This window comes from Astatotilapia calliptera, chromosome 16 (genome assembly GCF_900246225.1).
Source record: "Astatotilapia calliptera chromosome 16, fAstCal1.2, whole genome shotgun sequence".
NCBI lineage: Eukaryota > Metazoa > Chordata > Actinopteri > Cichliformes > Cichlidae > Astatotilapia > Astatotilapia calliptera.
The window spans coordinates 13459532-13481613 of NC_039317.1; the positions used below are offsets into that span (position 1 = coordinate 13459532).

The 22082-nt window shown below is 40.0% G+C and overlaps 1 protein-coding gene across 3 annotated transcripts; it reads left to right on the forward strand.

Annotated features, from left to right (window-relative positions):
• The first annotated feature begins 706 nt into the window (after positions 1-706).
• LOC113007854 (sentrin-specific protease 7) lies at positions 707-21045 on the forward strand. 3 transcript variants are annotated; one of them, XM_026144854.1, is made up of 23 exons: positions 707-947; positions 4966-5050; positions 5893-5958; positions 6037-6152; positions 6925-7179; positions 7565-7689; positions 8034-8134; positions 10334-10664; positions 12004-12152; positions 13172-13306; positions 13395-13428; positions 14001-14228; positions 14347-14756; positions 14911-15038; positions 16861-16977; positions 17094-17210; positions 17583-17678; positions 17775-17962; positions 18071-18117; positions 18205-18248; positions 19211-19279; positions 19392-19542; positions 19626-21045. In XM_026144854.1, exons 1-23 carry the CDS (start codon positions 736-738, stop codon positions 19779-19781), a joined length of 3360 nt encoding a protein of 1119 aa, XP_026000639.1. In that variant the 5' UTR covers positions 707-735; the 3' UTR covers positions 19782-21045. The 3 variants fall into 3 exon arrangements, with proteins under 3 accessions (XP_026000639.1, XP_026000640.1, XP_026000641.1); XM_026144856.1 differs by having other exon boundaries at positions 880-1004; positions 19626-21044; XM_026144855.1 differs by lacking the exon at positions 5893-5958.
• The last annotated feature ends 1037 nt before the right edge of the window (positions 21046-22082 follow it).

Consider the following 22082-nt stretch of genomic DNA (forward strand, 5'->3'; position numbering starts at 1 on the left):
TATTACATACTATTTAATATAGTATACTTAATATTTACTGAATACAATAATGTATTTCTACACATTTTACATCAGATGAAAACTTTGGTTGTAAGATTCAGATAAATATTTATTAAAAACTAGACATTTTAAATGAGAATAAGAAAGAAAAGTATGGATCCTGGTGTTATTTGTCTCTCAGAAACAGTTCATTTCTTCCCTTCAACTCATTCATGTCACCTAAAAGGTAAACCTGTTTCTCCATCACCTGTTCAGCTCTGATGATTCAGTAAGGACATCTCCTGGTTTCATCTTCATGTTTCCCTCTCACCACATATCCAAACCGATATCATGGCCAGCAGCTTTACAGCTGTGGCTCCAACAAACATCAGCTGATACTAGAAATTAACATTAAATAAATTCTACCGACAGCTGATCAAGCTTAAACGTGCTGCTGTTGTTTAGCGCTACATCTGCTGGTTCCCTCTTTCTGGCGCAGAGAGAAAAGCCGATCAGCTGATCATTGATCAGTTTCATGATTGAATTAGTAACTTTCTAGCTTAAGTAGTTATGAAATCCCGTTCCTTTTCACCTCAACTTTAAGGTTCGACCTCCTCTGCTGTAACTGGTCAAGCCCAGATTCGATCATGACCAACTGGCCAATCCACCACCATTCATTTATATCGTTAAAAAAAGAAAGAAATAAACCCCCATCGGCCCATAAAAACGAAAAATCACGAGCGCCCCACCGGGCAAATGCCCTGGTCTCAGCCCGCTCAGAACACCGGCGCTACAACACCGCCTGGGAACAAACTGCTCTTCACGCTCTTGTTTTGCTCTGGATGCACTTCCGGGTTTCACCGGATGTTCCTAAGGAATATTGCAGCGCCCGTTGGGTACACTATCGGACTGTGGAAAATGTGTGCCTTCTGTGACTGTAAGGTGCAGGTGTACACGTCCGTGGGAAAGTAGGTTTCCAGTTTCCTGATACTGTGCGTTGCACTTGCGAGCGGCTGTGGCCTGGGGTAAGCTTTAGCTTTCCTGCGTGTTTCTAGCATCATGGGTAAGCCATAGCTTTAACGCTGCTAGCTGTAGCCGAGAGCTAATCAGATTTAGTCTTTCTGGTGTGTTCAGGCAGAGAAAATAAACATAAATAAACACGAGGTCTGCACGGTGACCTCCGAGGTTACAATGTGCCGTGTTACAACCATAATAAAGGTTGGCTGTTTGGATTGGGAGCAGCATGTGCGCTAAACATCAGCTTCAATTACAAAAGAAAGCTGGAGTGTTGCTTGCTGAACTGGCAGTGTCGGTCGCTTATGGTTAGCTGCAAGTCGGTACTGTTACAGTCACAACACTGAGTTTTATATATATTTCTGAGTTTGCATTTCATCATTTTGGCTTATGAGAGTCCACAAAGAAACTGATTTATAATTCATTTAACTTCATAAGATCTGTCGATGGTGGTTGATGCAAAATAGGAAATGCATGTGAGTTTAAACATATAGGAAGTACATTTTCTTTTGATCATGTTTGGCAGCAATTCGTGTGGTCTGCCAAGTGCCTTTTTCCCCTTTTACAGCAACATGTGATGTAGTTTCCTTTTGGAGAGGGTTTATTTACTGAATAATACACGTTCCAGGGTTTGAAGTCAGTTAACTGACTTCAAACCCTGGAAATACCCTGGAAATACTCATACTTTTGTGATATGCTGGCCAGGATAACAACGTGGGCAATGTATCTGCAATATTCTGCAGTCTGACACACTCTGAGAGACATTTATGTCAGATGCATAATGACATATGCCCATTGACCATTTTATTAGGTACACCCGTTCAACTCAAAACAAATACAGCCAATTACATGGCATCAATTTGAGGCATGTAGATATGGCCAAGAGGACCTGTTCAAACTCTGAGCATCAGAATAAGGAACAAAGGTGCAGCAGAAGACTACAGCGGAGTGGCAGTTAAGAACAGGAAACTGAGGCCACATTGTGCACAGGCTCACCAGAATCGTCCAATCTCTATTGTCCGATTCTGGTCTGGTTTCTGCTGCAACATTTTGTTAGTAGCATTATAATTTAAGGTAAACAACATGAAAGCATGTGGTGGAAGTGTAATAGTGTGGGGATATTTTCTTGCACACTTAAGGTCCTTTAGTACCAACTGAGCACCGTTTAAACATCACAGCCTACCTGAGAATTGCTCGCCACGTCCATCCCTTTATGACCAGAGTGTAAACATCATCTCAGGTTTGGTTCTAGCAGGAAAGCGCACTATGTCACACAGGCAGGGCTCTAGACTAACTTTTTGCCATGGTTGCACTGGTGCGCCTAAAAATAAAATTTAGGCGCACCAGCACAAAATTTAGGCGTACAAGCACAAAAGTTAGGCGTACCCAAATTTTTTAACTGCATTACTTAACACCGCAGTTTTACATGTTCACGTTTTTTTTTTATTTGTAAATGATTAACTAACAACCTTTCAAAATGATTAACTTGACACCCCCTTTGCTGCCCAAATTAACAGCAGCTCCATCAGCCCCCATAGCAATGATTTTATCCAACCAGTTACTGCACTGGTCCCCAAGAGCAGCAAATGCTTTCTTTGAGGCAGCATAAATTCCTAAACAAATTTAAAAAAAACCATTTACCTCTCAGATCAAGAGTTTACAATGCAGTCTTTTTCAGTTTGAGTTTCTATATTCATGTATTATTGCTATGTTTAATTTTCAATGATAAGAACATGCTAGATATGGTTAATTCAGTAACACGACGTAATATTATTAATCATATACATAGGCTACGTGACATGACATGGCTTACCTTGGGCATGGGCATGCTGGACCTCAATATGTCCAATCAGTATATTCGCTGGTCTTCCTTTTTGCAAGATACGAGCGTACACAATGACACATTCTTTTGAATCGATGTCTGTGTCTCCATCGATCAGGAAGGCCATGTATGTACTGTTCGCAATTTCCACTGACGTCTTTTTTTTCAGTGTGTCAGCGATTACACCTATAAATTGGGCACACGCAACATCATTGCTGTATGTGGGGTTTATGTCCAAGCCATTTTTCCTGTGAAGAGTTATTTCTGACTTGAACTTAGTAAACGGAACTTCTTCTTTTGCAATATTGTAGGCGATGTTAAACTTAATGATCATCTCGGCCTCCTCCGATGACCTGTTTACTCCTGCCTGCCACTGAAAGGCAGTGAGGAGCGGGGACATTTTGGCAGAGCATTTATCGCGGCATATAATGTGTCTTCTCGATGCTGTATGCTTTTTCAGCGTTTCAATTCGAAACGTATTAGCACCAGTGACAAATGCTGTGTTGCCGGCCATGGTCTTTCCACACTCGCGACAATAAATGCAGTGCATCATATTGTCAGCTTGGCTGTATCTTAGCCAGGGAAACTGGTCAAGCCACTCGATTCGAAATCTATACATTTTCTCACTTTTACTTTCAGTGGACTCCGGCTGGGAGTCGATCGTATGTGGCTCATTTTCTGATGCCGTCTCCGGACCAGTGTTTGACAAAAACGGAGAGGTTGATGGCTCCGTGTCAGAGCGCTGGCTCAGAATTTTGGACTGATCAGGCCTTAACTTAACGAAAAAGTTATCAATTTTTCTTTTCATATTTTCTCAATACCAACTTCATACACTTCTGACCTGGGCTACTCACCCTTCTCTATCTGCCCGCACTTTCAAACGTAAACACAAGTAGGTCTGCAGGAATATCTGGACCACGGCCAATCACAGAGGTCCCCGCCTCTGAGTATCTCTGATTGGTTTAGAACACGACATGGGCATAATGTGTGTCTGTTGTTGAACACACGGAGACTTTCAGGGTTGCTGAAACTTTTTTTTCCGAGAAAATACTTGGTCGCACCGGTGCAACCAAGTATTTTTTATTAGTCGCACCATGGAGAAATTTGGTCGCACTCTAGAGCCCTGCACACAGGTCAAATCTTCTCCAGCTGGTTTCTTGAACTTGACAATGAGTTTATCAGATCTCAGTCGATAGACCACCTGTGGGTTGTGGATGCGAAGTTATTAAATTTGCAGCAACTGTGTGAGGCTTTTATGTCAATGTGGACCAAAATCTCTGAGGAATATTTCCAGCAACTTGTTGAATCTATGCCATGGAGAATTAATACAGTTCTGACGTGGGGGTCCAACCTGATAGTAACAAAGTGTATCTAATAAAGTGTCCGGGGAATGAATGTATTACTCAATTTATTTATTTATTTTTAAAGAAAGCTTATTGTGGTAATGTTCTGGGGTTATTATTCAGTTTTAATAATGTTTGAGTGTTTAGCTGAATGTGTGGTTTGCCATGTTCCCCCTCATTTTTCTTTTCTTTTTTCTTTTTTTTTAAACACAAGCTGATTAACTGCTGTTTATTTAACCATGTGTGCGTGACCACAACAAGTCATGAAGTACTGATGTTTTTGCCTGAGCAAATAAAAAAAAACACAGTGTTATGTCACGTTTCATTAAATCAGGCTCAGTCATTTTTGTTCATAAAATATTCCATAAAAACTGGAAAATGTGTTTTGTTTCAATGTTCAGAAAACATATCCCAAGAGGAAGCAGTTATGTTGTATTCCTGTGTTAATATTTGTCTCACAGCTAACTATAGGTCATAAAACTATATGTCAGCAAGTATTTCCTGTTTTAGGAAGTCATTAGTCTTCCCATTACGCACATTTTTCTCTGTTTTATCACATTTGTCTAAATTTTATTAACATTTGGCAGGAATCTGTTAGCATGTCCATCTTTTGGAAGTTATTTGACTGAGCCACCCAGTTGGAGTTTTTCTTCCAACAAAACTTGTTGTTTGTTAGATTTATACCATTTTCACATTCACATGCAGGCCATTTTACATGCTACTGTTCTTGATGATGATAATAATAATAATAATGATGGCACACTATATGGCTTTTTTCACATTTGTCTTTTTGTTTGCTTCTTGCAGTCTTGTTGCTGTGCCTTACCCGTGGACCATGATGGAGCAAAGGAGAGCCTTAACTATTCCATTTACAGTGGGCAAGGATAACCTGGTATATATATCACCTATGTTTTATGAAATACCCACTTTCCATTTCATCCATTCATTCTTGTGAGCTTGTGTGAGTGTGCCGTTTTAATTGTATTTCCTCTTGGCCCAATCCTGTGGTGCTGATGGCTTCATTGCTGCATTCATATCCTTTGCTGATCACAAGCACGTTGCAAATTGGGATTCTTTTACTTTCTCACATGTTTGCTCTTGTCAGTCTGATAATCAGTGAGCCCACTCTCTTCCTAGTAAGGGCTGGAGACCTGACTGATTGAGGATAGGGAGCTGTACTTAGTGGATTTCCTTGCATAATCAACGCTTAAAAGCTGTTACAAGGATTGCAACTAAGAGTTACTTTGACTCCCACTGAAGCTGCTGATTATGTCTTCGGTGAACTTATTCATTGCTGGTGTTTGTAAAATATCAGAAAACTAGCAAAAATAACACCTCTTAAGATACCACAATGCTAAGTTCTCCTAACAGAAGTCTAGATTTAGTTTACAATGACAAAACGAGAAGCAACAGATGCTTCTTGAGAAACAGCTGAAAGTGGACAATGCAGGTCTTTTTGCCCGAGAGTCAACATTTTTAAATAGGTGTCAGCTGACTCGTCCAACAATTCATGGGTTAGGGAGCTTTGACTGCTACCCATCATTGTATTTGAACTGGAATTATAGACGCTAGCTTATACACACCGCTTTAACAGCAGCTGGTCTGACAGTTGCAACTGCATGCAACAAGCTTAGCATATTTCCTTAGTTGTGTGAAAGAAATCTTGCGCTTTTGTTTATTGCATTGCAATGTGTTTTATACAAGCATGGTCACTAATAACCATATTAATTTTAGATGGAAAATCCACTCAGAATTCCCATGACATGTCTTTCATCAGAGTATGGAAAATTAGAAAGACAGGTACAGCGTTATCTTTATGCTAACATGGTTATTCTGGGTTATTCTTATAACTAACAGTGTCTGCCTCCTCTTTGAAAGGTTTCCTGGACTGCGTTTGCAGATTGCAAATTCAGAAATCGCAAGTCACCGCATAAAAACGGATCCACGAAGTTTGATCACAGCCATGCAGCTATGATCGCACTGGACATGGACAGGTAAGGAGGCAAGAAGTGTCGTGTGATGATTTGACTTTTTTAAACTGCGGACTAAAATATCTGCTTATGATTTAAAACTCATAAATATGTGCTGTTGTCTACACTGAAGCGTACTGCGCTTATGTTCTCTGTAAAAAAAAAATAAAATAAAATAAATAAATAAAAAATTTTTTTTTGCAGTCTTAAGCATTCACAAAATGGGGCGCTCACAATTAATAATGAAGTTCTCCAAGGTCTCTCTTAATCTAACCTTCATTACTCCAGGACAACAAAAATAAAAAAGTGTCACTGCAGTATTTCTTCAAAATTAGAGTAATATCATTTCTCTGCAGAGCACTTGCAGGAGCAACAGAAATGGGAGAAGAAGGGTAAAGAGTGCTGATAAATTAAATAGATGGAGGTGGTCATTGTTCTTTAAGACAGGTGCTGCACAGTTAGTATACGTCCATTAAAATGCCTGTTTGGGCCACCCAGGCATATTTGCCTTTTCTGTATATATTTTATAAATTTTGCACAGTGGTCAGAGTTGCGGTCCATAAAGGAAACATTGCAAACACCATGACTCAAAGCCAAGCTTATCATTTCTGCACATGTGACTTATCTACACCATTAGACCGCACCCTGTTGATCAGCTGGCACACATAAAGTCTCACGTGCAGAGATAGATGAGTTTTAAGCCTGAATACCTCAGTGGGCTTGATGGGAACAATATGCGGAGAAGACGTCGTTCGAGGAAGGTTGTGAATCAACGATTCTCTGCTTTCTCCCACAGGAGGAAGCCTCTTCTGATCCTGACAGATGTCCTGAAGACAAAATTCGGCATGGAGTATATGGAAAGGACAAAAAAGACTCATAGTGCGAAGAACAGAGGACAAACGCCAAGCAGGCGGAGGGAGAGCGGTCAGTGTAGAGAGGAAACACCGACCTACAGAGACACTAGATCCAGTCAGAGGGAAGCCAGGAATAACAGGAGCAAGAGTGTGACACCCAAGCGCAACCAGAGGACTGTCACTCCAACCTCCCAAAGGTGGGATAGCATTGTAAAAGAAGTAATGTGAAGGACTATTAGTTAGATGAAGCAGTCGGTCTCTCTCAAATATCCTTACGAGCAGTAAGTTCTGGTAAACACCGACCAACCCAATAAGACGAAGGGGGGGGAAAGGAAGTTAAAAAGTGTATGTCTTTCTGGCCATTTTCATTAATTTTACATCTTTAGAGGCTTGTAGAATCTGCAGTAGCTCATTTTAATTGGGGAAACATATTTACATACAACACACTTTACACTAAAGCCAGCATACTTTTTTTTTCAACCCAGACCTGAATGGAAACGCCCAATTTTTAACAGTTTGCTAAAAATAGGAATAAACTGTACAGCATAATCAGAACATCTTTTCCCGTCTTTTTCTCCACAGGTTGAGCCTTAGAAGAAGACCACAAAATGTTGACAACCAAGAGGACAAAGAAGAAAGCAAAGATATCGAGGAGGTGATAATAGGCAAGGACAACACAGAAGATGACAGATTTGCTGAAGTTGTAGGTGGGTAAACATGAAGAGTTGATGCAGTTGTTGGTTTAATGCTGCTGGCGCTCTTTTGTGACTGACTTTGTTGTCATAAAGACAATGTTGGATTTAACTGTGAATAAATCGTGTACTCGAGACATTACCGTTCCATCCACCGCTGGTCTTATTTCCAGAGTAGCTTTAAAAAAAACAAAAGTTATATAGAGCAAAGGACATCACATGTTACTCTGTTTACTTATCAGTGTTTAAAGTTTAGTAATCGTTTTCCTGTTTTTGACCTGCTTTGAGGACAGGGAATTCCATTCATAGGTTGTCAGTGGTGTATGAGTGTATTTTAACTTTATATGTTTGTCATGCAGACTGTGGGTTGTCTTTGAGCTGGGAGCCTGCTGAGGATATAGTGTCCTGTGACATCAAAGACAGGTGGACTGATTCAGAAAAAGATGCACAGCCTAGTCTGGTGAGTACCACTTTTAAAACTCAAAATGAAACCAGGAACAATCAACCTTGATTAAACTTAACCAATCCCCGGAGAGCTCAGCAGGTGTGCACCAGACTATGCAAACATGGTAGCAAATTTTCTTGTCAGCCTTGTGCTTTGAATAAGGCTTTGAGTCCTTTCCACGCAAGCAGTCAGAGTCTGAAACACTGGAAAAACAGAAACTGAAAGCCAAAGTTGATTGGCATACTTCCTGGCCATAACAATTGAGATCATGTGTGGGGAGATTCTGGCTCTAAAGTTAGAGATAAAAAGTAGAGACGCGTCCTAACCAACTGCAGGCTCAGTGATCAAGAACTGGCAGGTGACAAGAGAAAAGGTGTTGGCAAACCAATAGAAAATGTGACTGTTGGACAGATTAGGTTGAGACAGAAGCTCACTTCCTCTTTGAATTTAAGAGATTCAGTGATATAAGGAACTTTTTCAGGAGATAAAGTGACGGGGCACATCTTACTTCCCAGTACATGTTAGCATGTTGTGACCTGAGCCTAAGAGTTACTGCATGAATTCCACCCCTGTATCGTTTTAGTGAATTTAGTGCTACAGTTAACTAGATTAGAACAAAAGCTGGGAAACGAGTAACCTGCCTCAACACAGACAGCATAGACAGAAGGAAGAGCGCAGGGCACCTCCCCCACCCTCATTCAGATCTCGCGTTTGGAATTATTTTGGTTTTCATGTCACGTATGACCCTGAAGGTAAGCGAGTCATGGACTAAAGTAAAACAGTATGTTGGATGTGCCATGCAATGCTCAATTACATGGGTGGGAACTAGTGTGTTAGCGCAGTTAGCTCGTTAACGTGTTGGCCGTCTAGCCCCATGCACAGGGCGATCGGCGGTAGCTCGTTAACGGAGATTTGCCGTGTTGTGGCGTTAAGGTCATTTCAACGAGATTAACCTGAAAGCACTAGTGGGAACACAACGAATATGACTGCACATTTACGCCGACATCATCCTAGTGCAAAGACAAAAACAACAAGCATGCTACTAACTTTAGCCGAGTCATTTAGACAGCTGTTAGCACATGATTCTCCTTATGCTGCTGAGAATATAGCCCAGAAGAAGCGGATAGTATAGCTTTTATTTTGGAAAGAGACATTTCTCTGTAGTAAACTCTCTTTTCCAAAGATGAGTGATTCCTCAATCAGATACAGGGCTTGCAATATCGCTAGCCCGACGTCCCGGGGCTAGCGATTTTTTTCAGTCGGGCTACCAAAATCTATCTCTTCCCTGCCCGTCGGGCTATTGTAGGAAGGAAAAATATATGTCAATGCTTTTGCATTCTTTCAGAAATGTAGCTGGGTAATTATGTCATTGGCATCGGTGAGCCACTGTCAATATGTGACATATTGAAATCGCGTTTGAATTTGCGCTTGTTTTTTTGCTTTCACTTTGCAATCGCGCAAACTGTGTATAGAGAGCGACAGCACTGATCTGTGAGTGATGATAATTTGTGCACCAATTCCTCTGACATCGTCTTATTAATCGTTAGCTTACTATGCAAACATGACAAGTGAAATCTCCCGCAGCTTAAACATGTGAGAGGTTGATCGCGCAGAGAATCGCTGAGCTTATGTGAGTGCGTGTAAAAGCATTTCAGTTCTGCTGAGCCAAATAAGACAGGTCAGGGTGAAGAAGTGACAGCCAAAGAAAAGCTTACCACAAAACGGAGAAGTTATGACAAATCAGACTATAAGGCAAAAAGAAAGTGCAGCTTTATGGTTTCATGGACAAAAGAATTTCTGTGGCTGCAATATGACGAGCTAAATAACCAGGGCTGCACATAAGTGGTCCGCAGGTGCGTATTCGCTGTCAAAATAAAAAACACGCACAAGGGTTAGGGTTAAATTTAAAAACTGTACTTTTGAGTTAAAATATATATTTATAATTTTAATAAATGACAAATTAAAAAGGCATGAAAATTTTTTTGTATCGAAAAAATATCGAACCGTGACACCAAAGTATCGAACCGAACCGAACCGTGAATTTTGTGTATCGTTGCACCCCTACTCAGCAGTTGTTATTCCGTGTCTAAAAAGTGAGATTAAAAATTTATTTTGTTTTACTGTATTCTAAAAATGGCTCTGTGATCTTTCAGTTTATGCTGTGTGCTCAGTAAACAGCAGAAGTGATACATTATACTTTATGTTGTGTGATAGAAGAGGAAAAGAAGGGATTCGGCGTCCCAATGCAATGGAACGGAGAGCCCCAAACGCAACCGCGAGAGCGTTCTTCAGCTCACAGAAGAAGATGGAAGAGATGGAGGAGCATTCTCTGCACCCATTTGTCACGAGGACAGTAGAGAGGATGGTGATTTGGAGAGCTTGGAGCATTGCATAGTGCAGTTCACGGTGGGTGAAGACAATGGAACAGAAGTTCTTGTCCCAGTCATCAACCCTGATTTAGAACACGAAGATTTTACTGGCAGCCCAAGACAAAGCCTATCATCCACACAGGACAACGGGAATCAGATCAGTCCCTCTGAGCCCAGTGAGTACACCCAACAAACGTGTGGCTTCAGTCCACTGCTGAGTGTGTCTGAGCAGGCCAGAACCTGGCAAATGAATACCAGTCTGCTCTTTTGTGGTGTGTGTGTGTGTGTGTGTGTGTGTGTGTGTGTGTGTGTGTGTGTGTGTGTGTGTGTGTGTGTGTGTGTGTGTGTGTGTGTGTGTGTGTGAGAGAGAGGGCCTCATTTAAACAAAACTTCAGTAATTAATTGTGCTGCATCTGCTCAGTGACTTTGAAATTGACTCACCTTGAAATAGCGGCCATCAAAATAAAGTGTGTTACTAAGTCATACATGTTATAAGCGGCTCTTAGTCAGAAAAGTTGCACAACCAATATTCCCGATTATGAGAGAGAAAGCTACTGCCTATTTACAGCATGTGATGGAGAAATAGGCTTTTGCTGATTGTTTTAACAGATTAAAAGACCTGCATTTGTGGTGACGAACCGTTTCACTCTAACAAAGTACAGCTATACTTTTGAGCGTTTAATTCTCTCAGCCCTCTTCACAAAGACCAGGATTTGTGTGTGCGTATGTGTGACACAGGGCGCTATCTGTTGGACTAGTTAAATGCATCTTAAACTAATCTCTTAATCAGTAATGGTGGTCAGATAAAATGTAAATGATAACTTTGTTTATGTAGCAATAAATACATGTAATTTCTTTCTTTTTTATTTCTCCACGGCTGAAAGCAGTACTGATAATTTTGGTGCTTATTGATTCTCCAGTTTTTTTAATAATTTTTTTCCCAGGGTTCATTCAAAACCAGGTTTTGGGGTCCATCCCTACTAGGAGGCATCCTAGGAGTCTGATGCCTGAACCAATTCAGCTGATTCTTTTGAGTGTGAAGCAGGATGTTATTAGGTTGTAACCATTAGTTGCTTTTTGCATACATTCACCAAAATTAGTTTGAAAAGTTACTAAAAATGTCAAAGATGTCAGCTACCCTGAGGACTTACTTATTTATCAAGTTAACAAGCTGTTATTTTAATGCCTTAAACACTAAAATACAACTTCTCTGTAGCATCCATGTTCTTTCTATGTTTATGAGGCACATGAACACACTGAAGACTGACGCAGGAAAAGGGGCCATCCGGGAGCACGTGAAAATACAATTAGCAGCTACAATGTTTTCACTGTTTAGCTTACCCACGTGCCTTTTCCTGGATTACTACTGTCCTCACTGTGGCTTTAAAGCCCATTACATTTCCATTATACAGTATCAGATAGGGGCTTATGTGTCCTCAAGCGTTTTGTACTTTTAGAGAATTCCAAAGAAAAGGTTCACTCTGGCCTCATGTTGTCTTAATGGTTGTGTTTCAGTTGTGCTGTCCAGTGACGATGAGGAGGGTGGAGACGTTTCTCGGGGCTGCAGCCAAGTCCGCACACTGGTCGCTGTGGAAGACGCAGTAATAAAGGGTCAGTCGTCACAGGAAGCTGAGGCCAAACAGCAACACACTGCTGACATGCAGGTTGGTAGAGTGTGTTCAGTCCAGCACAAACACATTTCATATGTGATCTCAGTTTTTATAATCCCCTTATATATGTTCTTTTCCTTTTTTATATTGTGCAGACAACAGCCTCGCACATGCCTCTAAACTGAGCTGAGCTAATGCCCAGATTAACATGACATCACAAAGGGTGTTTTACAGACATGATCCGGGGGCCTAAGGTTTTACTTCACCCCAGGGTGTCCAAGTCACCAACTGCTAATTAAAAGACAATACTTTGCCTGTGCGGCAGCCACTTAGTCTTGTATCTGACCCAATGACATGAAGGGAGAGAGGAGCCATGCACGTGGATGTCTGGATATAATAAAAGGAAGAACTTGTTCTTTTCTAAACCATTATGTTATCGATTTCACAGTCACGTGAACTAAGATCACTCTACAGCTGCTTTCAAAAACTGCCACCATTGTAAGATCGTGGCATTATAAGGAGAACATCGAGTTTCAAACCTGGTACATTAACAATGGTTTATAGTCAATGCATTTAACACATGCATCAAATTTTGGCAGGAAGAGTCACTGAATTCAGCTTTAAATAGCTTTGCAGTGCATGCAGTGAGTAAGAATATTTGTGTGTGTGTGTTCTTTAGCTGTAGCACAGTATCACAGATCAGTTTCATTTAGTGCCACAAAAAGGTTGAACAAACTCCTGCAGAATAGACCACCAGGTGACCTCCTGCGTCTTCTCTTTCTTTCTCATTTGAGCAACATATCAAGACAAATATCTCGATATGCTATTTTTCAATAGACAGCGGAATACCTGCAAACTGCCATGTCATTCTTTTAACCACCACCAGATGGTGCCAAAGCAACAATTTTATATAGCCTCTGCATGCTGCCCTTTAATCATGCCACTAGTTATCTTTGTAGTCTGTTATTATCCTGACATTACCGTGTATTAATCTGTTTGCATCGTTGTGCGGCTTCGCAGCCTGCTCTATTTCCTGTAAACTTTGCATGTGTGTGTCTGTTTGTGTTTTGCAGGTGTTTGTTGTGCACAACACTACTCTTCCAGTGACTTCAGCTCCCAGTTTCAATATAGACTATTCCTGCATGGAGTTGCCCTTCTGTGGTCTGCACTGTGGAGTTTATCATGGAAAAGCAAATGGACCCATCGCGGTAACCCTAATAAAATGCAAAGATGGGCTTTTTGCCGTAAGCATGCACAGAATTTGAAAATCTAATGCATCTTTCTCTCTGTTCACAGATAGAGGAGGAAGAAATCATCATCCCACTCAAAGGTAATATTTATAAATATGTTTTGATCTTAAGTAATTCCTTTTCCTAATAACTTTTAAAGAGAACCTCTCTCCATCAGCTTTTCTGATCATTTTTTGTGCCTTTGGGCAGGGTTGTATAAGCTTTGACACAAAAACAAGTCACCTCATTTTGTTTTGGCACAGTATCCTCTCCTAGCTTTTCACTTATTTCGCTTAGCTTCTTTGTGCTAATGCGTCAAACCCTCAAGATCCCAGTAGACTTTCACCTCTGAATCTGTAAAACTCAGTCAATTTATGGGTTCATTTAATGACATTTTAGCCTGCCTTTGTGTGCGTAACCCTTGTTTCTATTAAAGAAGAGTGGTTGAACATTATTTTCCAAAGCATTAAAAACAAAAGTATTACTTAGCTAGAAAAAGATTTATAAAAGGCAAGAACAAAATTGTTACCTTATACTTTAAAAATACTTGCACAAAATATACAAGCTGTTTGTCAATTTAACAAGACAAACATTGTAAAATACCAGAAACAAGAATAAAGTGTAAAGCTGTTTGTAAAAATGTATTGTCCTTACGACCGCATCTTGTGTTCAGACACCAGTGAGGAGCTGGAGGTGAAGTTGACCTTTGAGCGTTTGGAGCTGAGGAGGTACAGTGTTTGGGAGCGACAGGAACTGGAAGAACGACAGCTGCACTTTAAGGGTGATGAGGAGCCCACACCTGCTGCTGTGCTGCTATTTTGTGTGTCAGAAACTGCTGCCGCTTCGGTACAGCAGGACCTCCGCCTGCTGTCGGCCAAAAAAGATGGAGCTGTGAACACTGGTGAGACTGCTGGATGACAAGTTCAGGGTTTTGGTCATTTAAACTTAAAAATGCTGAAGGTTTCTGTTATATAGTGCCAGCATTCAGCATTATTTCATATTGCGCTCTGTTTTAATAGGGAAAGCCAGCCCTTTCATCCTGCTGACTCTGAGAGAACCTCTGGAGGGAATGGAGGGAGCTTTTTTGCGCTCTCTCCTGGACATTGTCTGTCTCAAGACTCTGGCAAATGAACAAACCAATTTAAGGCACAGTACAGACAGATTTAGTGAGTTGGGAGACGTTCTGTCTCCTGTTCTTTCTCTGGATGATAGCATAGAGCTGATTAGAAGAACTGGACTAGACTCTTTCCTGCTCTCCATGCTGGGTGTGACAAACACGGACACAGAACCTGAAGAAGACAAAAAGCCCACAGCACAAAAGACAGACTCAGTTTTAGAGACAGAGATTGCACCAGAGCCAGACACAGAAGCACCTTTGCTCAAACCAAAGCCTGATCAGGAAGAACAAAGGGTTGAATGTCCCTCTGATGTAAGTGTCTACTGGGTGGTTCAGTAAGAGTATACCCCCCCCCAAACCGTTTTTTCTTTACTGGTACTCAGCTTGCAAGCCTGCACATTTAGCTTGTGCCCACTTCACAATCACCTGACAGCCACTGGTCTGTGATGTGCATTTCCCTCCACAGAAGGAGAAAGAGGAACCGACTCCTGTGTATACAATGTGCCATCGTAGAACCAGAGGATCCTACTCTGTGTCACTGTGTAAACCAGGCTCCAGCTGGACTAAATATAAACATCAGGGTCTGGCTCACAGGCAAGTAGCCTAAGCTAAGATGCTTATGAGATTCATCAGTGGAGGTTTGAGATCTGTTCATACAGACCACCAGTATATTTAAAATATTTGTACAGACAGGTCCTTGAGTATTTGGACAGTGGCACAAATTTTATAATTTCTGCTTCTTTACGCCAACACAGAGGATTTGAACTACAGCAATTAAGCTGTGATTAAAGGTGTATGTCAGGTACTTTGATTTTAAGTTGCCCGGACAAGTGAGACTAAATGTTAAAAAGTTACAGGAAAAGTTTGGGTAGTTCCTTATACAGACTGTCCTATTATTATAATAGATTTTATAATTTGAGTTGATTAATTCATAGAAATGTTTTTTTTTATATTTTTAAACTGGACCCAGTATAAATAGTGGAAAACCAGGAACTTTTGTGTTATTTAACTGTTTATCTGTTCATTACTTTGGTGTACTATGAATGAAGTCTTCAATGGGCTGATGTAGGTGTTAATTCAGGGAGGTTGGAGCAGTTTTGTGGATAGTTGTGGCCTGCTACTTGTTATTTTTTGAGGAAAACCAAAAACTCATGGTTGACCATGAAAAACAGGTTAAGTGGATGATCGTAAAGCTCTCATAGGTGAGGAAAACCCTTTCACAACACATCTAGCAAATTCGGGAATATTTATAAAGAAGTAGCTGTATCACCATCAAGGGCTATAATCAAAAGATGCCTTTGTGACAGTAAATACAGAGGGGCTACAGCAAGATTCAAACAGCTAGTATTGGTCAAGAACAGAACAAACTGGTTAGACTTTGCTAAGAAACATCTAAAAAACATCTGGTCCAGCTGTGGAGTAGGATTCTGCAGAAAGATTAAGTCCAGATGAGCGTGAACCAGAGTGATGGGAAGAGAAGAGTATGAAGAACAAAAGGAAGGGCTCGTGATCTGAAGCATACCACATCATCTGTCAAACACAGTAGAGACAATCTGATGGCATGGAAATGTATGGCTGCGAGTGGAACTGGGTCATTGTTGCTGATTGATGATGTGACTGCTGATAGAAGTAGCAGCATGAATTCTTTGCAAAATGCTTTACTACTTGGATGCAGTCAAAATCCGGAAACCTGGATGACCTTTATTAAAGAGGATAATGACCCCAAACACAAAGCTAAAACTACCTGAAAACAAGGAACAGAAAGTTCTCAAGTGGCCAAGTCAGTCTACTGATCTCAGCCCAAGCTTATTTTCCACTTGGTGAAAGCAGAGAGCTCCACAAACAAACAGCTGAACACAGCTGCAGTAAATGCTGTCAGAGCTTCTCAAAGGAGGAACCTCTGGGGATGCCAATTGACTGCAAAGTATAATTCTTAGTTAATTCTGAGCCTTTTAAAATTGTGCTATGTTGTAATATCCTAAATTGCTAAAATAATATTTTATTGAGCTCCTCGAATAAATTTTAAGCCTCCACTTTGATCACATTGTGATTGCTTAATTTCGGATCCACTGTGGTGATGTCCAGAGGCAAAATGATTAAAATGTTCAAGCTGTAACACACTGCGAGGAACTTATTGGGATTATATTTATGAACGACAAGAGGAGAGCAGGGAATATTTTGACTGGACTAACTTAATTCTTAGATTAATCACTAATCAATCACAAAAGTGAATGAATAAACAAACTGCAAATTATTTGGGGTGTTAATACTACTATGAGGTCCCCATTTATCGTAATACTAATCTGACTTATGAGATCAGTGCATCCTCATAAAAACACTTTGAATAATATGTATAACCTAAAAGTTCTGATGATCTAAATAACGGCTCATTCTTATCTCCTGCTTCCTTACTTAGGTTGATCCAGTTTCCTCCTCCGCCAATGAAAGGAGGAATCACTGTTACAATGGAGGACCTGCAGTGCCTTGACAGTGGGAAATACCTTAACGATGTTATCATTGATTTTTACCTCAAGTATGAACTTTTTTATTTTTTTTATTTATTAAACAAAAGGCATTAATTGATTCTGAGTCTTGGGATAGAGATGCTTCTAAATTGATCGTTTTTGATTTTTGTGTTTTTAAAACCAGATACCTCCTCCAGAACGCATCTGCTTCAGTGGTCGAGCGCTCCCACATTTTCAGCAGCTTCTTCTACAAGCAGCTGACGCGGCGGGACAATGCCAGTGAAGGTGGCAACAGCGACTCGTAAGTAACCCTGATAGAGTTTGCAGTCTGCTTTGGGGTGTACTGATTGTGTGAAATGTCTTCACTTAAAGTGTTCTTACCTTCTTACGCTTTACTGGATTTAACAAGATAGCACAATAACTGCCAGCCGTTTAAGATACACTACATCCTCCTTAAACAGTATTATAACCTGCAGTACCTTTTGAGTTGGATGCATTGGTCATTAGTGTAGATGTCCACATCTACACCATCTAAGCTTCAAAGACCAAAATGCAATGCTTAATAGATTGCATGTTTAATGTATTTAGACCTGATATGTCCTGTAATCAAGATTCATGTTACAGGCACGACTCCAAAAATGTTTTTATTGTTTTTATTTTTGTTTGTATTCAGCTGTCAGAGACAGAGGCGGCACCAACGCGTGAAGACATGGACACGACACGTCGACATCTTCAAAAAGGACTTCTTGTTTGTACCTGTCAATCAGGAGTAAGTTCAGCACAGGAGGTGTTATTTGCACAGTTTTCTTCTCTTTTTAATTTTCAGTAAATCTGTTAAACACATCACATGACTCTCTCCATTTAGAGCTCACTGGTATTTAGTTGTCATTTGCTTTCCCGGACTGGGTGAGCCTAAAATCGAGGGCTGGACAGGAAAGAGCAGCGACGTGACGGAGGAGTCTGAGAGTCAAGATGATGCGCAAGGAAGTAAAAGCTTTAATGATGATGTGGAGAAATCACATATGCGCAGTGACAATATAGACACAGACACAGGTATTTTTGACTCATGCCTTCTTTGTCTTTGGTGTTTATATGTGGTGTTTATACCAGTGACGACAGAAAGGTGAAGGTAATCATTGTGTGTCGTTTCGTGTCTTTTAGAAAATACCCAGGAAGAATTCACCAAAGATTCACCACCTAATCCAGTAGTAAGATATAATTCAGTTACATATAAGAATATTTAAAAGTGTCTGTTTGTTCCTGCAAACCAGCTCAGTCTATTTTTGTCTTTGTAGAGTTGTACAGAGCTGACGTGGCAAAAGAAGACAGTTTGCAAAAGGTGAGTTTTTACACCTTTTTAGTCCATATTCTAAAAAGAAACTCCTTTTGTCCTCTGATCATCTGTTTTCTGACCTCTTAACACCATTTATGTTCATGCACTGATAATGGTTTAGTAGGGTGGGTCTAGATGGGGTGTTTTATTAGGAAAAGCAGCCCAATGCTCTAAATTGTGGCTGTGTGTGACTTCCTGCCAGGCTCATCTGCTTTGTGTAGCTTGACATGACTTCTATCCAAAATGTATTAGGCGCATATGTTTAAGCAGAAAGCTGCTTCCAACATACGTCTAATGAAGTCATAAGCATCGTCGACAGTTACTGGTCAGCCACCACTGGCTGATTTAACCCGTTGAGTTCAGTTCAACATGCCGCTCAATGTGTTGGTTTCCCTTGTTGCTGGGCTTCAAAAATGGTGGTTTAGATTTTTGTGAAGGAGTTGGTCTCATGAGTCATCGAGTGATGCCTTTGACCGACCAATCGGTGGCATGCAGTATGATGTCACATCTTTGGAGCGACTCGGCTTGTTTGGAGCCCTGGCTGAGCAGGTACTAATAAATACCTGCTACCAGGTAGATGGTTGGATACTTTTTGATCCCACAAGGGAAATCTTTGTCCTACAGCAACATGATAAAGAGTAAAAATAGTACAGTGTTCAATCCAGAATAATAAACAACACAGTTAAATAATAGGGATATGGCTCTTATACTATGAGATGGTGCAGGAATTTATGTATTTACAACAGTGGTTAAAAAGGCACTACAACTTAATGTAAAACCCCTAACAGCTGAGCTGAGCCAAGTAGGCACTTGCGGAAAAGAGGCAATGGTCTTTGTGTGTTTTGGAAGTTTATGTGGTTTCCCCCCTGGTCTCTGGGTATTTAAACACATCTGAACAAAAAGACTTTACAAATGAAAGCTTGATATAAAAGTAAACACTGACTTGCAGCTGTCTGTCCTCTCTGTAGGCCGTGTATTCTTATCATGGATTCCCTTAAACTTTCTCTTCATGAACGAGTCTTCAAACTGTTGCGGGAGTAAGTATGACACCTTAAACCCACAATTCTGAAGCTGGGTATGCATGGGTATGGGTCTGTGTGAAATGTTATTGTATTTTTATTTTTTTTTAATGACACATTTGTCTGCCAGATACTTGCAGTCAGAATGGGAGGTGCATCGTGGGTCACCGAGGGACTTTGGTCCTGATCAGATGAAAAGCTCACACTGCCACGTCCCCCTTCAGGATAACAGCAGCGACTGTGGCCTCTACCTGCTACAATACGTTGAGTGCTTTTTGAAGGTAAAGCACTTTTTTAACGTCACATTTAGTTTAGCTAATAATGCGTTCAAGGACAGCATAAATAATTCTGCTTCTGCTTTCAGGACCCCGTGGTGCACTTTGACCTCCCACTACACCTAGAACAATGGTTTTCACGGCAGCAGGTGCGAAGGAAGCGAGATGAAATCCGAGATCTTGTACTTAACCTTTACCGACATCAGAACCTGGATAATAGACTAGGAAAGCAGCTGAGCGGTTGAGCACATCACATTCCTGTAGCCATTAAAAATCACTGCTCATACTGAGCAACGGTCATTTCAGCGTGAACTGAAAATATTTCTTTTAAAGCAGATTCTTTTATTTTATGCATTAACTTGAAAATGTAAACCTTTGACTACCTGGGGGTCCTATTAGTGAATATAAAAGAATTGGCTAATTAAAAATAAAGGGCAGAAAAAAAATAAAAGCATATCTAGACACACAAATCAATCCAGACTTTTTACTGTTTGTTTTTATACTGATAACTATTTTATAAAGAAATATTAAAATTCAATTTTCTATGTAGTATGCCCAAGCAGATAATGTGTGAAAGCATAACAGTGGTAAAACTTAGTTTGCAAAGTGATATATTTAAAAAAAAAATTTTTTTTAAAGTTCTATTAGGATCCCCCTTGCTTTGATCTTTGGTTTCTTTTAAGCTTTTGTAGTTTGAATTCAGCTTGCTGGCATCTGGTAGACATTTCGTGTATTATCCGACTGACAGTTCAGTTCAGCTCAGATCTCAGTTGTGTGTTTTTTCTTATCCAGGTTGTCCCTGATGTTGCCTTCTTTTGTATCAAAGTTTTATTAGATGAGATTTACTTTAGACAAAATGTAAGAAGCGTCGGTGTGGTATTTAATAGACAGGAGTTTTCTTACTGAATTTCATTAGAAAAATATATGATTTGAAACCACAGGACTGTGCCTCTCCCTCCCAGCTACAGACAGACCCGGCAGTCACCCACTTCTCTAATTAAGTTAAAGTGTGTATAACAGTGTGTGTCTGTGACTCTCTGTAGAGCCCGACCAATACTTCATTTGAAAAAAGTCTGCTAATCTGATATATCGGCCAATTTTTTTTTCTTTTCTTTGTGAAAAATAAACAGATGTTCTTGTTTGAAACACAGTAGGAAAGGAATTAAGTGCAAAATTGCCATTGCTTTCATATCAAATTGCTTCACTGGCCTGTGCTGTTATCCTGCCTGGGTTTGTCCTGCAAAATGACTTTCAAGTCCTGGTTAATAGATAACTTTATGAATTTAACATGAATACACCTCGCAAAAAAAAGTTTAAGGGCACACACGCAGCATGTGTAATGACCTGCTGAAGACCCATTCAGTCCTTTATTAATGTTCTCAGTTTTCCCTTTTTGCCAGATTGTTCAGTTGTCATTTTCTTGTGTAACACCTTTATGGTGTTCTCTTTGGGATTTTTTTTTTAAATTTTTTATTTTGTCAGATGAATGTACAGAAACTGATTCCAAAATACATTTGGTTTCATTTGTATATTAAAACTTGTAGAAAAAATGATGCTTGTTCTGATGTGTCTTTTTTTTGTTGCTGTTTATATTTGAAACTAAATTGCTTAAGTTAATAAGCCCAGTCTGGTCCTTGTGAAGAATGATTTACAAACTGGTGCATTGTGAAGCGTTTTATTTTGACTGGTGAGTTGGTACACACGCTATGTTATTGTCAGTAGTGGATTCTTGTTACCCCACAGCCATTAAAGGGTGATGGGATATTGTTGTCACCCAACAAGGCAACGTAAGAGTTTTCAAACTGAAAACTCTGAAAATCTTCAGAGAGGTTTTCTGAAGGTGTTAAGAAAGACGTCACCTAGGAATTGTGATATGAAATTCTGGAAACTCCAACATTCTGTTCTGTTTGAGTTAAACTATCTGCTGCACATATTTTCTCAATCCAGTATGATCTTAGTTTGTGACTAAGAATTTCATGTTTTTTCTTTTTTCAAATTATTCTGAGATTTACCTGCGTCCCAGAAAGTATCACTAAATGTCCTTAGCAATGTGAGTTTTTTAAAGATTGTTTATTATTCATTTTTTGTTTGCTTGTTTGTTTTGATGATGCCTCAGATTTTAAAATGTAAAAAAAACAAACCCCAAAGCATTTTGGTATATGAAGCTAAAATTTCACATTTTTAGGCAAATCTAAGATTATATGAGAGATTACATGACCCACGTTTTAAATATCACAATAATTAACAATATACTTACTTTTGCTTAAGGATCATATTATTTTAATTTCAACCTCCAAATGTGTGTTCAAACACTCTTTGTAAATGCTACAAAAAGTTGGTCTACTCAAAGGCAAGAAGAAGCAGATTTCCAGTTTGAAAACTGTTTAAACCCCATCGAAATAGCAAGTGGCTAAATGTCATCTCTTGAGCTCATGAGTCTGAGTGCACATTTAACTGGGTGACTGCCAGTTAAAGGGACTCTTTTTTTTTTTCTTCCCCAAAATGACCTTAATGGCCAACTCAATCCTTGACCTGCCTCACATTCC

Bases quoted from the DNA above. Each gene is read 5' to 3' on its own strand.
- LOC113007854 (XM_026144854.1), top strand. From the start codon at position 736: ATGCCCTGGTCTCAGCCCGCTCAGAACACCGGCGCTACAACACCGCCT. The intron at 14,757-14,910 runs GTAAGTGTCTAC...TTCCCTCCACAG, and splicing joins GGGTTGAATGTCCCTCTGAT to AAGGAGAAAGAGGAACCGAC. The intron at 18,118-18,204 runs GTAAGATATAAT...TTGTCTTTGTAG, and splicing joins ATTCACCACCTAATCCAGTA to AGTTGTACAGAGCTGACGTG.